Here is a 16871-nt window from a genome sequence, read left to right as displayed (position 1 = left end):
GGATCTCGCAAAAATAGTATGCCCCAAAACACGCTGAAAATAACGTATAGCGGGGTTTTGAATGTGAGAAGCATGTAGAGCCCTCCAACCAGTAGGTACTTCGCCAGTGAGATTAAACCAGAGGTCGAAAGCATGTTGTTCCCATGAACGACCATTGAGTTCTTGAAAAATTGTGCGGAGAGCATTTGGTGCATTATTAAAATGCAAGTACGTAGCCACGACATCTTGATCCAGAGTATATTCACGGTTGAACATCCGAAATTGGATGCTACCGGTTGAGAGTGGTTGATCAGAAGGAGTGTCGTAGTTGAAAGAACTCAAGAACTCCAAGACGAGCGGCTCATAAGTTGGTACGGGTTCGGTACAAAGATGGTGTAGGCTAGATTTAGTTAGTAAACGGGTGACACCATCAATGAGACCCAGAGTTTCTAGACATTCGATGTTCACAAATTTTGTGGGAACAACCGAACGTTCATAGAATGCAAGGTATTTGGTTCTTTGAGCATCGTTGTCATCCTCTCGAAAGATAGTATTTGCAAGGTTAGGAGGTGGCCTCTCTGGACGCACACTACGGATGATTGAACGTGGAGGCATGATGAGTTTGAAAAGAAAATTAGTATGGAGAGTAGAAGAGTAGAAAATGGTTTGGAGGTTGTGAAGAAGAAGAGTGGTGGTGGTGTGGTTTTATAGTGAGGTTTGAAAATGGTGTGGTTAATGTAGAAATAAAATGGAATTATGGTGGTGTTTGAAGTTTGAATGGAATAGAAGAATGGGAAATGATGAAGAGTTAAGAGGTGAATGATGGGGGAACAATGAGGTTAATGGTGTTTAAATGGAAGAAATAATGGGGAGAATGAAGAAGATTGAATGATGAATTTTGAAATTCAAATTCAAAATTCAAAAGGGAATAAAGATGCCTCTGCGTGGTCAAACGCAGACTGCTGGCCTTGAGGGACGCGCGTCTCAGGCAGTCAGTCTGCTGGGGAACAGAGTATGGAGACGGGCGTCTCCTGTCCTTTGCATGCAGAGGCTGGTCCCACAGAGGTGGAGACGTGCGTCTCCTAGCCTAGGGACATGCCCATTTCGCATGTGGTGCTGTAGTCACGTGCTGACAGATACAAAATTATGAGAATAGCACAGATGGGACATGTGATGTTACTATAAACAGCTAAATACCAGACTGAGTGAGTTATATGCATTCATAAATATATAGCAGTCAGACAGCAGAATATTATAACACAGCAGCAGTAATGAATAAAATAGTGCATTTCGAATTAAAAACTGGTATTGAATGTAGACAGAAACAGAATGTAAAAATGTAGAAAATTAAATTCTAAACTAGGAATTGGAAATTACTAAAACTAGAAATAAAATCTAATAATCTAAACGGTAACATCTAGCCACGTCTATTGTTGTGCACATTAGAATAAATGTGTTTGAAAACTTCGTCGAACTGAGCATTTACGGTGTCGATGAAATCGAAGAAATGCATTTGCAAAGTGTGTAGCTCGTTGCGCACATGTTGTACATCTTGTTGTAGTGCAGTGATGGCTTGCTCGTGCGTGTTCAGATTAGGCATTCTTTGATTCACCGATGCGGTGGATGCAGCGGGTTGTTGTGCCTCGAGCTCGACATCAGTCATATCAACAGTGTAATCATCAGCAGAATCTTCAGAAGGAGTCTCAGGCTCATACTCGGGTATAGGTTCATCTTCAGAAAGAGGTTCATAATCAGGAATGGGTTCATCTTCAGGATTAGGGTCATAGTATCCAGGAGGAGTGTCAGGCTCAGATTCTGATACGTGCATTTCCTCATCAAAATGTTCATAAGCTTGAGGGGTTTCAGGTGAGGGTTCTCTCTCAGGAATCTGACCATAGTAAAGCCAGTTAGCAGGGTTGTGCACACTCGTCCTTGGACTCGGTATGGTGAACTGATCCAATACTTTGTTATCAATGAGTAAATCAAACTGATCAGGTCCAAGGTTACCGATGATACCTCGGTTAAAGCAGAAGTGAATGTCCATAGAATTGTGGGAACCAAGAGGTGTCAATCTAAGCAAAGGTACTCTCATTCCTATAGCATTAGCAATCATAGTGACAAATCCGCCGATCCTAATAGGTGAAACTTCGTCTTGCGTGATGCGCTCGAAGTTTGTTAGCATGAATGCGATGGCATAGACCGGGCGATTCTGAGAGGAGCAGAACATGATGAATAACTCTTCTCTAGAAACTTCAGTGACATTACCGGGTTTACCAAAGATGTAGTGAGCAATGATCTTATGGAAGTATCTGAAAGCGGGGTTATGGATGTTCTCAGATTGGAATTCGTTCTCTTCAGGGTTGTCGTTTCCAGTGATCTTGCCCCAATATCGTTCCAACTCCCAGTACGCAAGGCTGTCTTCAGCTACTCGGGTGTATGCATCTGATCCATGAGGTAGCTCTAGTATTTCAGCAAAATCTCGGATGCAAAAATTAAATTCCATACCAAAGAGTCTAAAGAGAATGACTCCTTTTCTCAGTCCTTGTCCACAGTTAGGAAGATAGGTCAGGGAGCTCAAGAATTCCAGAGTGAGCTTCCGGTAGGTACTAAACTTGCGGAACAGGTGAGAACCAGTCCAACCAATTTGGTTTAGCAGGTGTAGAACGCTTTCTTCGATACCAAGTCTTACCATAGTCTGTTGGTGAGGGTAGCAAGTCAAATCCATTTGTCTTTCAGCCAGCTTATCAAATCTTGCTTCTTGTCCTCTACCACGGAACACAACTTCCATATTATCGACTTCTTGCATCTTAGTTAGTAGTTAAGAAAAACCTAGAAGTTGAAAATATTAAGATTATGTTAGAACTAGGTTAGTGTTGATTTAAAAGGAAGAAAAATAAAAATAAAAATAATGTAAAAATGTAACAAATTATAATAATAAATATAATTATAAAAAAAAAGGAATATTTTCTCGAATTAAGATAGCAGTTATAATTATAGTAGTTATTATAAAATGAAGGAAAAAAATGTAAAAATGATTAAAATAAAAATAATTAAAAATAGAATAGATTATTTAAATGAAAATAAAAGGTTAGAAATAAAAATAAAAATAAAATTAAAGAGTAAATAAATGTGGGTTGTCTCCCACCAAGCGCTTTGTTTTATGTCGTAAGCTCGACTATTTTAAAAATAGAAAACTATTTTTTCGAATGAGCGGGCAGCTCGTCAAGTTTAAAAAGTTCGATGTTTTCATCGTGTTCGAGATGATGGTAATACTTAAGACGTTGCCCATTTACGACAAAAGGTTCGACGGTTTCTCCTTTGATTTCAATCGCTCCACTCGGAAATATGTTAGTTATTTCGAAACGGCCAGACCATCTAGATCGCAACTTCCCAGGAAATAATTTTAGTCTAGAATTAAACAAAAGTACTTTATCGCCTATGCTAAATTTTTTCCTAGATATACGCTTGTCGTGCCATTTTTTCGTTCTCTCTTTATAGATTTTGGCGTTTTCATAAGCGTCTTGTCTAAGTTCTTCTAATTCGTTTATGTCTAGAAGTCGTTTCTCACCAGCGGCAGTGTAGTTTAGGTTTAAGTTCTTAATGGCCCAATAGGCTTTATGTTCTAACTCTACCGGGAGGTGGCATGATTTTCCATAAACTAGTTTGAATGGGGTAGTTCCTATTGGAGTTTTGAAAGCTATTCTATAAGCCCATAAAGCTTCATTTAGCTTGGTTGACCAATCTTTTCTAGATATAGCGACAGTTTTCTCCAATATTTGTTTTATTTCGCGGTTAGATACTTCTACTTGTCCGCTTGTTTGTGGATGGTATGGTGTAGCTATTCGATGATTTACTCCATATTTTTGAAGGAGTTTCTCAAGTATTCTTGAAATGAAATGGGAACCACCATCGCTAATTACCAGTCTAGGCACACCGAACCTAGGAAAGATGACGTTTTTGAAGAGTTTGATAACTACTCGTGTATCGTTTGTAGGAGAAGCGATAGCTTCTATCCATTTTGAAACGTAATCGACGGCTACGAGTATATATTGATTTCCAAACGATGACGGAAACGGACCCATAAAGTCTATTCCCCAGACGTCAAATATTTCTACTTCCAGAATGCCCTTTTGAGGCATTTCATCGCGTCTCGAAATGTTTCCGGTTCGTTGGCATCTATCACAGTTTAGTACAGCAAAATAAACATCTTTCCACAGGTTGGGCCAGAAGAGTCCAGATTGAAGGATTTTGGCGCAGGTTCTAGATGTGCTATGGTGTCCTCCACACGGTGCAGAATGGCAGTGTGTTATTATACTTCCTATTTCTTCCTCGGGTACACAACGTCTAAAGATTCCATCGGGGCCTCTTTTGAACAGGAGTGGATCGTCCCAATAGTAATGTTTTAGGTCATGGAAGAATTTCTTCTTCTGTTGGTAACTTAGATCAGGAGGAAGCACACCAGCAGCTAGGTAGTTTACGAAATCTGCATACCAAGGTGTGTCAGAGCGGGCCAAAGCTATTTCTGCTAATTTGTTGGTTTCAGCGTTTGGATGGTATGGTTCGAATTCATTGGCTTCTAACTTAGCGATGAGTCTTTCATAAGGGAAATCATCGTCAATTGGTACTTGTTCGGGTTTTAGATTTTCCAATCGAGAGAGGTGATCTGCTACGACATTTTCAGTTCCCTTTTTATCTTTAATTTCCAGGTCGAACTCTTGTAGTAACAGGATCCATCTCAAAAGTCTCGGTTTGGCGTCCTTTTTGGTTAGGAGGTACCTAATGGCAGCGTGGTCAGTGTATATGATTATTTTGGCTCCTACCAGGTAAGAACGGAACTTGTCTAATGCGAATACGACAGCTAGTAATTCTTTTTCTGTCGTGGCGTAATTCATTTGAGCTTCGTCTAGGGTTCTACTCGCATAGTATATGACATGTAGTTTCTTATCTTTTCTTTGCCCTAGAACGGCTCCTACAGCATAATCACTAGCGTCACACATTATTTCGAAAGGCTCATTCCAGTCGGGAGGTTGCATAATTGGCGCAGAGATTAATGCTCGTTTAAGCGTATGAGATGCTTCAGTGCATTTATCGGTAAAAATGAATTCGGCGTCTTTCATTAGTAATTCAGTTAAGGGTTTGGTTATTTTAGAGAAATCCTTAATGAAGCGTCGGTAAAAACCAGCGTGTCCTAGAAAACTTCTTATTTCTCAAACAGTTTTGGGAGGTTGAAGGTTTTCGATAATTTCAATTTTTGCTTTATCTACTTCAATCCCTCTATCAGATACGATGTGTCCAAGTACAATTCTTTGTCGAACCATGAAATGGCACTTTTCCCAATTAAGGACTAGGTTTACGCTTACGCATCGTTTAAGTACCAATTCAAGGTTCTCTAAACATGTTTCAAAACTTCCTCCACAGACAGAGAAGTCGTCCATAAAGACCTCCATTATTCCATCTAGGAAGTCGGCAAATATTGCCATCATGCATCTTTGGAAGGTCGCGGGTGCATTGCAAAGCCCAAAGGGCATTCGTCTATAAGCGAATGTACCATAAGGACAGGTAAATGTGGTCTTCTCTTGGTCGTCAGGGTGGATAGGAATTTGGAAAAATCCGGAGTATCCATCCAGATAACAGAAATGTGAGTGTTTAGCTAGGCGTTCGAGCATTTGATCTATGAAAGGTAAAGGGAAATGGTCTTTTCGGGTAGCTTTGTTTAGCTTCCTATAGTCAATGCACATTCTCCATCCAGTTTGGGTACGTTGCGCTACAGATTCGCCTTTTGCGTTAGTGATTACAGTAACTCCTCCTTTCTTTGGTACGACATGAACAGGGCTAACCCATTTACTATCGGATATAGGATATATTATTCCGGATTCTAGCAGTTTTTGGATTTCCTTTTTAACCACATCGCTCATAATAGGATTTATTCGGCTTTGATGTTCTCTAGAGGTTTTACAATCGTCTTCGAGCATAATGCGGTGCATACAGAGGGAAGGACTTATTCCTTTCAAATCTGATATGTTATATCCTAAAGCGGTTGGGTATTTTCTCAGGACAGTAAGTAATTTTACAGTCTCGGTTTGTCCTAAGTCAGCGTTAACTATAACTGGTCGGTTACATTCTTCGTCTAGGAATTCGTATCTAAGATCGGTAGGCAGTGTTTTGAGTTCTATAGCAGGTTTCTTCGGTCCAGGTATAGGATCATGAGTTAAGGCTAGACATTCACTCAGATGGTCATCTTGATATTCCCCACGCCAGTTGTCATCTTCAAAGATTGGCGGTATAGGAATTTTTAGGATCTCGGTTTCCTTATTTGGTTCGGATTTTATTTCATTAACACACTCGTCGATTATGTCGGTAGAGCAGCATGTGTCAATTATAGAGGGTGCTTTTAGGAATTGGGAGAGTATAAATTCTATTTTCTCTTCTCCTACTTCGAAAGTAAGCTTTCCTCGCTTGACATCTATGATTGCACCAGCGGTTGCTAAGAAGGGTCTTCCTAATATGATCGGGATGTTAGAATCTTCTTGGATATCCATAATGATGAAATCAGTTGGGATGTAGAATTGACCTACACGAACAGGGATATTTTCTAATATTCCTACAGGGTATTTGACTGAACGGTCAGCTAATTGAAGAGACATTCTCGTTGCTTTAAGCTCACCCAGATTTAGTTTCTTACAGGTTGAAAGAGGCATCAAACTAACACTGGCTCCTAAATCGCACAGGGCTTTCTCTATGATGGTTTTTCCTATTATGCAGGGTATAGAGAAACTACCAGGATCTTTCAGTTTTGGAGGCATGTTATTTTGGATGATAGCGCTACATTCAGCGGTAAGCGTTACAGTTTCGTTATCCTCGAGTTTCTTTTTGTTTGATAGGATTTCTTTTAGGAATTTAGCGTATGAAGGCATTTCAGTTATGGCTTCTGTAAACGGTATGGTTATGTTTAATTGTTTCAGAAGTTCTACAAATCTTTTAAATTGCGCTTCGGTTTTTGATTTAGCTAATCTCTGAGGGTAAGGAATTGGTGGTTTATAAGGTGGTGGTGGAACGTAAGGTTTCTCTTTTTCAGGTTCCACTTTGTTGTTGCTCTCATTGGCCTTAGCGGTTTGATCATCGGTTGATGTCTTTTGGGTTTCCTTTGGCTCTTGTTGTGACATGGATGTGTTTTGAGTTCTAGGATCAATGGGTCCATCGTAATTCGTTCCACTTCGTAGTGTTATCGCGTTCGCATGTCCTATAGGATTAGGTAGTGGTTGAGCAGGAAACGTGCCAGCAGGGGCGGCAGTAGGTGCTTGTTGTTGAGCTACTTGTGAGATTTGAGTTTCTAACATTTTGTTATGCGTAGCTAAGGCATCTACTTTGTTCGATAGTTGTTTTAGTTGCTCGCTATTGTGGATGTTTTGATTTAGGAAGTCCTTATTGGTTTGTTGTTGGGAAGCTATAAAGTTCTCCATCATGATTTCTAGGTTTGACTTCCTAGGGGTGTTTTGAGCAGCTACAGGCGCTTTTTGGTAGCCAGGTGGCACATCAGGTGCTTGTCCAGGCGCGTACAACGCATTGTTGTTTTTATAAGAAAAGTTCGGGTGGTTTTTCCATCCAGGGTTGTACGTGTTAGAGTAAGGGTTTCCTTGAGCATAGTTTACTTGATCAGATGGGAATCCAGTCAAGAGTTGACATTCGGCAACTGCGTGTCCAGTCAATACACAAATCTCGCAGTTAGGTGTTACAGCGGCAGCGGTGGCTGAAGGAGTGATGGTTAAGTTCTCGATCTTTTGAGTTAAAGCGTCTACTTTAGCGTTAACGCGGTCTATACCACTTATTTCGTACATTCCTCCTTTGGTTTGGGCTTTCTCTAGAGCGGCTCGTTCTCCACCCTATTGGTAATGGTTTTGTGCCATGTTCTCTATGAGGTTGTATGCTTCATCATGGAGTTTGTCCATTAATGCTCCGCCAGCAGCGGCATCTATAGTCATTTTAGTGTTATATAAGAGACCACCATAGAAAGTATGGATGATCAGCCATGGTTCGAGTCCATGATGAGGGCATAGTCTAAGCATGTCCTTGTAACGTTCCCAAGCTTCGAAGAGTGATTCATTATCTTTCTGGGTAAATCCATTGATTTGACCTCTGAGCATAGCAGTTTTGCTAGGCGGAAAGTATCTCGCTAAGAATACTCTCTTCAATTCGTCCCATGTAGTTATGGAATTAGAAGGCAAGGATTGAAGCCACGTGTCTATTAATCTGATGACTGCAAGTGCACAGTCGTGTCGTGTAGTTTTAAAAGATATCGAATCCACAGGGACTATGAATCGATCTACCGTTATCTAAGGTTACTATGTAAAGCTAGGGCTACTAATATTTCGATTGTTTCTAAGGGAAAGTGATTGTGAGAAATAAAGAATATAATAAAAGACAGATATCAGCATGTATTTCGTTTAACTTAAGGTGATCCGAAGGTCCATTGGCTTTTGCATAATTTAATTAAAAATCTTTACTAATTCAATTGGGTAAAAATCCTCGTCTCAAACTTTCGCTCTGTTGATTTAGATTACTATCCTAATCCTAATGTACGCTTTCGCCATCCCATTAGATTTTAGAAAAGCTTTTTGGAAACAACGTAATTAATAAAATGCCTGTTTTATGAAGTTGTTATCTATTTAAATCTCCTAATCTCAAGCTTTCGCTCTGTTGACTCGGAACATGCTAATATCCCTAACGTACGCTTTCGCCATCCCGCTCGGGTGTAAAAACAATTTTTGAAAATAAATAAGTTCTAATTAGTTTTAATACGCTTTCGCCATCCTTAAAACTAATGTCCTATGTCTACTATCCAGTTAAAGATCTCAAACTTTCGCTCTATTGATTTTAACCTTTGACCGTCTTAAGATCTCAAACTTTCGCTCTATTGATTTTAAGACTTACTAATTAAATTAGACATACAAACCAAAAACAAGTGATATTTAATAAAACATAATTAAGCCAATTTATTTAGGATCCCTACGGTTAACTTACTTTACATACCGATACCTTAGTAATTTAGCCAGACATATTAATACAGTTAAGCATGCATGAATTAATTTGGCTTATAATAAAAGGCATGTTAATTGGCATATAATATATCATGCAAATAAATATATAAATAAAGGCAGTAAATATTAAACCTGAATTAAATAAATTGAAACTGAATCTTCGAGTACTGAACTTCCACCACAGGTTGGCTGGATCGTTCTTCGGAATTTAAACAGACGGAAAATAAAACAAGGAAAATAAAAAGGCGATAAATATAACGTAAGGCTAGATTTATAAAAGGTTCACAACAATTTCCGGTGTAGAAATCATTGTGAGAAAATAACTGTTTGAATTAAAGGAAGGTAGAAAATATAATGCACGGTACAATTTCGGCAGCACTTCGTTAGCAGGAAATCGGACAAATTGAAGTGAAGTGGCTGGCTTTATTTATAGGCGAGCCTTTGCAGTTGGAATGCGTGAAAATAGGGACTTCTCAGACTGGGACTTGGAGACGTGCGTCTCCACTTCTTTAGGGAGACTCAGCACACGACTTGAGACGTGCGTCTCAAGTGGAGAGAATCTAGGAGTGGTTGGAGACGGGCGTCTCCTCTTGGTGACGTGGCAGAAGAACGTTGGAGACGTGCGTCTCCACTTGCTTGTGTGATTTGGGTCACGCACAATTTATCCTTCATGGGCTGGGTCATTAGCTTTGCACATTTTTGGTCTTATTTGCACCTCCTTTTCACTTCAGCACCTATTTCTCATCTTTTAGGCATAAATAGTGGTCGTTTTAGCTCCATTTCTTCTCCTTTTCACAAATAGTCATAATAAGAGCGTAAAACCTGAAACAAAGCGAAAACTCGCGTAATATCATAATAAATCAACATAATAAACGGAAAATGCTATAAATATCTATGGATTTCAGGCTAAATATACGATATAAAATCGTGTCATCATTAGCACCGTTCATAGTAACTGAATTAGATCTTGGAAAGATGATCGTGTCTGCACCATTCGTGATGATAGAATTAGATCTTGGAATGTTGATCGTGTCAGCACCGTTCGTAGTTACCGAATTAGATCTTTGAAAATTAGAGATATTGTTCCTTTGCTTGCACCTAAAAAAGGTAAAGTTAGTCCTTATGCAATGTCATGATGCATGTATTATGTGATGAGTTTCTCAATGATAAATTCATATGTTTTTCATGAATTTATTATGAGACGCTACATGTAATGTATGGATATGTATATGATATATGATGCATGAATACGACTTATGTCGTTTGGAGTGTGTTAATGATTTCTTCTTGATGGAGAAAATAAATCTCCATATCATTATGATTCTGATGCCTGATCTTGTCTTGAAGATATACAACTGGGGATTTATGATTTCTGCTTAGGGATGAAAGAAATTTGAATGATTGATCCTAATGTACCCTGACTAGGCATAAGAAAGGTGAATAATCTTGTTTGGAGAAAAGAAAAGTATCGGAGAACTAGCAGTGTCGAAGATGTAAACTCCGTTAAGGATCTAAGTCTCTATTGGGACGAGAATATTTGTAGATATCATTTCGAGGTTTACCCTGTGGGGATATTAACTTGTGAAACCGGCTCTGTGGGAAGACATGGATGCCTTGAATGTTGCCCCCGGTGGTTATAGTAACTGTCGTTCATGGACTTGTATTGATTGGGGCACACCAATGAGTATTGGTCGAAGTGTCAAACAGGCTTTGCATAGCTTTGCCCCAGCTAGTAGGGAATTTGAAGAGATTTGCCTCGTGAGGACCTTCGGGGTGTGTATTATGGGTGACATGCCCCTAGTACTCATAAACTTAGGATGATGCCCCTGACTGAACGGGAAGTAGCTTCAGACCAACTTGGGTACCTTCCCCTGATTGTTTGGTATTCTTGAGAGATTCTTTGAATGTTGACCTGATTGCCCCAGATTGTTTGGACAAAGCATGTCATGCCCCTTGTATTCATTGACTTCTAATGAACTGAGTCAGGTGTAAGAGATATTGTTGCTGAAGTGGTTTCGTCTGTCGGGATGACTTTTAGTCATTAGTCGTACCCTGAGTAGATTCTTTCTGATGCTAACATTTGAAATTATGTAGCAGAATATGTCTAATAATGGATTCATGAGATGCAATGCATACGTGTGTCTTGATTTTTTTTAAAAAAACGTTAAAACAAAAGTTGTAAAAGCGTGATATTCGTAAGAACGTGATATCAACTCAGCATTTATGGAAAACCTTAAGGAGTCAGGATACCTTTTGGTGACAATATGCTTTCGAACTAACCATGCTTCAGTTAGGACTTTCAAGGGTTGTAACTTGGCTTAGTTCATAGATTAAGAAACAAAGGATAATGGCTCAAAGTTTATTTGTACCCATCCCAATCTTCGTGATGTTCTTCGATCCTATGCTCAGTTAACTTTGCGTTTAAGTCCTAGCAAAGCTTGAAGTTGTAACATTGACATTTGATGATAGTTAGAGCACCGGAAGTTTATTTGGACAGGCAGTTATCCTTTTTTGTAGCATTTTCTTTTGTCAAGGATTTTTAGCGACATCCTTTTTTTGACTTTGTTATCTCTAACTTTTGCCTGAACTGTTTATTTTGAGATTACAGTTAGCGTGATGCTTCAATTTTTGATAAGTCTCCTTCATAGGTTTTGACTTAACAGCTTTTTTCTTTTGATAGATGTTGACTTCCTGACTTAATGGTTGCGGAAACCCATCATTATTTGTGTAAACAACATCTATTATAATTGAGTTAACTGAGTAACTACCCTGTCCCAGGTTAAGATCAAGGTTTTAATCTGTACGAGAAAGAAAACTTCTACTTCAGGCTCAAAGGGGTTGATGAGGATTAATATCCTTATATCTCCACTATTTAGGAATTGAAACAATGCCTGTACATCATCAGCATAGTCCATTCAAAAGCATACTGTACGAGGTTGCGATATCATTTTCGTCATCCTCCCTCAAAAGGTTTACAGCTTAGCAGGGGTTTGAATATCACAAAACAAAAGTAGAGTAAAGACACAGTTTTAAAATGAGTGATAGCGAAATGATTAATTCAAGACAAACATATGCAATGCACTAATGATGATTATTGAGACAGATAATGTCTATCATAAGTCAAATGTTTAAACAAACAGAAAAGAAATGGCAAATGAAAGTAAAGCTATTGAACCAAGAATCCATCCTTCTAGACATTAATCAGTCTTGTCATGAATAGGCATGGGAGTAGTGATTAAGTTAGGGGTTGCAGGAGGGTCGAACTCAATTTCCCCAGCATCGATCATATCTTGAATCTTATTTTTCAAGGTCCAACAATTGTTAGTGTCATGTCCAGGACTATTGGAGTGGTACGCACACCTTGCATTAGGATTATATCGAGGAGAGGAAGTGTTGGGCTTCACAGGAGGATCCCTCACAGTAATCAATTTTGCCTTCAGCAGATGTTGTAATGCCTAAGCCAGTGACATATTAATCTGGGTGAATTGACCTTAGGTGCATCTGGCTTGCTTCGTTGTTGTGGAACTTCCCCAACAGATAGGTTGCGTTCATTACGACTTTTCTGGTTATACATAGCATCAGCCATATGAGGCTTCTCGGGTGAGTTGAAGTCAATGATCTTGTCGTCAATTAAGTCTTGAATCCTATGCTTCAATGGTGCACAATCTTCGGTATCATGACAAAGACTGTTCGAATGATAAGCACATCTTGCATTATACTTGTGCCCAGGAGCAGGATTGATAGGAACTGAATATGGAGGCAATAGGGTTATCAAGTTCTGATTGAGCAGTTGTTGCAGAACTTGAGACAGTGGCATGTGCAACAGAGTAAATGATCTCGTAGGTATGGATTTCCGATTACCTTGACCACCTTTCTGCCTATGTTGATCCTTCTCCTTCTTGGTTAGCAGTGCCTTCAATTCTTCTTGCCCCTTGGCCAAATTAAGGACCATCTCTTGGAACTGGTTATTCTGAGCCTGAAGATTTATAACAGATTGCTCGAGATCCATTTGTGCTTAAATAAACAGCGAGAGAGGATGAGAGACCTATGGCGGGAACCTGTTATACAATGTTATGAATGCAAATGCAATGTTTTCAAGGATCATTAAAGAATTTAGTTTGCGACATTGTATTTGTAGCTTTGTTGAAGAACTTTCATTTTTGGTCTTTGAGCGTCCTTCTTTGAGAATCAAGCTCACCATATCCAGTGGGTCATAGCCTTTGACTCGGGATACTTCTGAATTTGAAGGTACATGGCTAGAGGAAAATAAATCCTCTTGCCCCTTGATGAGATTTCAGTCCTTGATAAGAGCACCTGAAATTGTGCGCCCTAAATCCTTAAGATCCTTGAAAGGGTTAGTTAACATGCTATGTTATGATGTCATGGTGTCATGATGTCATGAAGATGTAATGCATTAGGTAAAGCATAAGGTAATAAGGACGAGTGAGTCCCACAAGAAAAACCTGCAAGGAAACCAAAGGGTTAGTAGCACACACAAGCAAGTCACATAAGTGTCCTTAGGCTTAAAGGCTTGCATGAATTCTGACCAGGTAACTACCCTTTCCCAATAGGTATTTCTAATGATAGGATGAAATTAGTAACCGGTTTCTAAAAATTTACCCAGAATGGTCAATCCTTCTAAAGCACCCTCGAACATGATACATACATACCATGCAATAATACTTTGAGAAAGAACCTATCTGAGTTGTAGTATCGGGTAGCAACTATGTCCCTCAACATTCATCAAGGGTAGTCCCCCCACGATGTTTCTAAAAGTCAAGTTGGGTTAAAGGTAACTAAAGGTCCTTAAGCTCTGACTCACCCAAGGGTATCTACACAAACCTCCCTCATGCAAGAGAAGAGTGCAAACAACCATGGAGGCCTAACTTAAGCGTGAACTTCATATTGACTCATCCCAACCATGCACAAGGGAGGTCGCCATGACTATGCCACTCCTATCTTAAGGTGTACTCCAATCCGGGTGTAGGATTCATCTTCCATTCAATTCCCAAAACAACCTTGAAGAATAAAGCAAGCAAAACAAACAAATATTAAGTGATCTAGACTTTAAGGTAACCCCTCTTTTAAATAAATCCCCAGCAGAGTCGCCAGTTCTCTAATACGATGGGAGAACTGACTTTTAAAATATGTGTGGAAAGTAAGAGTCGCCGCCGACTTTTATTTTATCCAATTGGAAATGAAAAAAGAACAGGAAAGACCTTTTTGAAAGAGATTGAGTTCGGGGGGTAGGTTATACAAAGGGAAGGTGTTATCACCCTTTGTATCCATGGTTATCCATGGGCTCTTAATTGCTTAGCTCACTTGTTTGTTTGAATTGTTTGAAAGAAGTGTCGTGTGTGTTTAGTAAAGATTTTCTTGAATAAGGACTTTAACTTGTAAATAAGTGTAGCCTATTGGAAATTGTTTTGAAAGAGGTGTAAAAAGCATTTGTAAGTTTGATTTGAATTTGTGAGCAAGCAGTTAAGAGCTACCTACCCTAAGTTTGTCTTTCTTGTTCTTTAAGTCTTTCGTTTGAAGGGGCTATCCATACCATAAGGAGGGTAGGTAGTCCTTTCATTGGATATGATCGGGTGATCGAGGGTCATCGTTTGCCATAAGTCTATCCATACCATAAGAAAAGCAGGAAGTCTTTAGGAAAGGATGTGAATAGTCATTTGTAGGCAACCAGTAAGGATACCTTATCATTCGAAGGGACGGTCATCATTTACCGAGGCAACATCGAGGGACGAGATCATTTTGATCGTAGACAACACGAAGGGACTATGATCTTTTATCGGAGGGACTATGATGATTTGAATTTGTAGGCAGCTGTTATACCCCAAAATTTGCCCACATCTTTTTTCAAGAAAACTCCAATCTGAAAATTAAGAGTCTCATATAATTATGGATTATTTCAACAAATATCCTAACATATGAAACACTTGGTTTTTAGAATTTTTTCTTATATAGTAATTTGGCTTGCAGTTGAATTTATTCTTACGCAAACGCCAAATACTGTTTATTACTTCACACATGCTATTTATTTATTTACAGATAAATAGTACTGACACAATTGGTACAGAGTTAAATCTTTTTGCAGGCGCAGAATCAGGAAACTCAGACTGTACTGGTAACAAGTAGACTATTATTATCTTTTGTTTCCCACTAATTTTTGTACTATATTCCATTATTTTCAAAAATCTTTTCAAATCTCTTTTTCAAAAATCAAATCTCTCTTTTTCCCAACACTATCATCCACTTTCTTTCAAATCTTACTTCCACTCAAATTTTCCTTTTGTACGGAATCACATCATTCCCCAACGTCTCTATCCTTCTTCCCATTCTATAAATACCTCTCATTTTCTTCCATAAAATCTCACATCAAATTCCAATTCATCTTTCAAATTCCTACCTCATATCTATTTTCTCTTCTTCCCTGACAAGAATGGCAAAGTGGATAGAGACACTGTTTCTTACAGTCATCACCATTGCTACGGTGATCATGACTTTCTTCTGCCTGCATAGTCCTGAAGAGTGTGGACCTGCAATGGTTGCACTCCCAATCATCTACATGTTATTGTTCATAGCATGGGTCATTAATCGTCATTCTTAAAATTTGCCGTATTTCTTATTTCTTAAATGTACCGTTTATTCGTCGTACTGTTCAATATAGTATGTGATATTTGTACTGTCAGTATTAAATGTTGTACTATTTGTCATAATATTGCTTAATTACTAAGATAATATTTTGCGTGTTTTCTGCCAGTCAAATATTCCTATTTCTGTGTATTAAATGATTTTCAGGGTTATTATCGGTAATTTTGCCCGCATACCGTAAATATTAGTTATTTATTATATCTGTGTTTTTCTAACAAGTCATGTAAATAAACTTTCATTTTTCACATAAAACATAAAACAAAAACAACAAAAAATAAAATTAACTTTGACTGTTGATTTTTCACTCTAACTGCTACATCAATACCTGAACAGTCAGTTGACAGCCAAACTGCTGGCAGTACAATTCTCAGTGTTTTGTACCATCAATCAAATCAATCTTTCACAATTCAAAATTCCAAGATTTTTGTTCTAGAAGTCCTCTGAATATCACGCGATTAGCAGAGACTCAACACTGCACAAAAATCAGGTACGCTTAACTGTCTCCTACACAAACAGTCCCTAATCAGGGTTTTTCTTGTTTTTACAGGAGCAACAAGTTTTTGAGAGCTCAAACGGATTTCATACACATCCATATATCTCAAAGTACCATCATACAAATTTTCAAACTTCAATTCACTCAGACGCACCGTCAGCAGCTCAAACAGTCAACAGACGACCCGTTTGACCAAAAAATCAACAGACAGTCAAAAATGAAATTTTTTGTCAAAGTCCATATTTTGTCAAAGGATTCATCATTTGATCATTGGATGATCATAATTCATCAAGGAAAGATCAAAAATCAACAAAACCCTAAGATTCAAAATTAGGGTTTTTGCCTGAAAAGTCAACTCAACTTTGACTGATCATAACTCTCTCATCCTTCATCCAAAAAATTCAAACCAAAGCTTGTTTTGAAGGAAATTCAATTATCTTTCAAATTCCATTGATCCCATGGTCATTGGATTCACCATTTGAAAAATATGATCAAAGACATTACAGGTCATTTTCAAAGTCAACAAAAAGACACTTTTTTCAAAAGGACACACAAGGAGCTTCAAAAATCATTTTGACATGAGACCAAAGGCATTGGTTAGAGGACTCTTTGAGGTTTCCAAAAAGTGCAAGATCTCCTTCATATGACAAAAATTGAAGGATTTACACCTTGTTGAAGTTGGCTAAATTTTGGGAAAATACATGAAA

At 38.5% G+C, this 16871-nt stretch overlaps 1 protein-coding gene and 1 non-coding gene across 2 annotated transcripts; one reads left to right on the top strand and one right to left on the bottom strand.

Moving 5' to 3' along the window:
• Positions 1 to 6341: 6341 nt before the first annotated feature.
• LOC131607243 (uncharacterized) lies at positions 6342 to 7022 on the bottom strand (the record flags this gene model as incomplete). The annotated part of the gene is made up of 2 exons (XM_058879262.1): positions 6342 to 6836; positions 6882 to 7022. Coding segments are annotated over 2 exons (636 nt in total), but the record flags the coding sequence as incomplete, so codon positions are not given.
• Positions 7023 to 8013: 991 nt separating this feature from the next.
• On the top strand, positions 8014 to 8120 carry LOC131608311 (small nucleolar RNA R71). The gene has a single exon (XR_009285578.1). It is a non-coding gene; the product is annotated as a small nucleolar RNA R71 (small nucleolar RNA).
• The last annotated feature ends 8751 nt before the right edge of the window (positions 8121 to 16871 follow it).

This window comes from Vicia villosa, linkage group LG5 (genome assembly GCF_029867415.1).
Source record: "Vicia villosa cultivar HV-30 ecotype Madison, WI linkage group LG5, Vvil1.0, whole genome shotgun sequence".
Lineage (NCBI taxonomy): Eukaryota > Viridiplantae > Streptophyta > Magnoliopsida > Fabales > Fabaceae > Vicia > Vicia villosa.
This window is presented reverse-complemented; position numbering and strand designations above follow the sequence as displayed.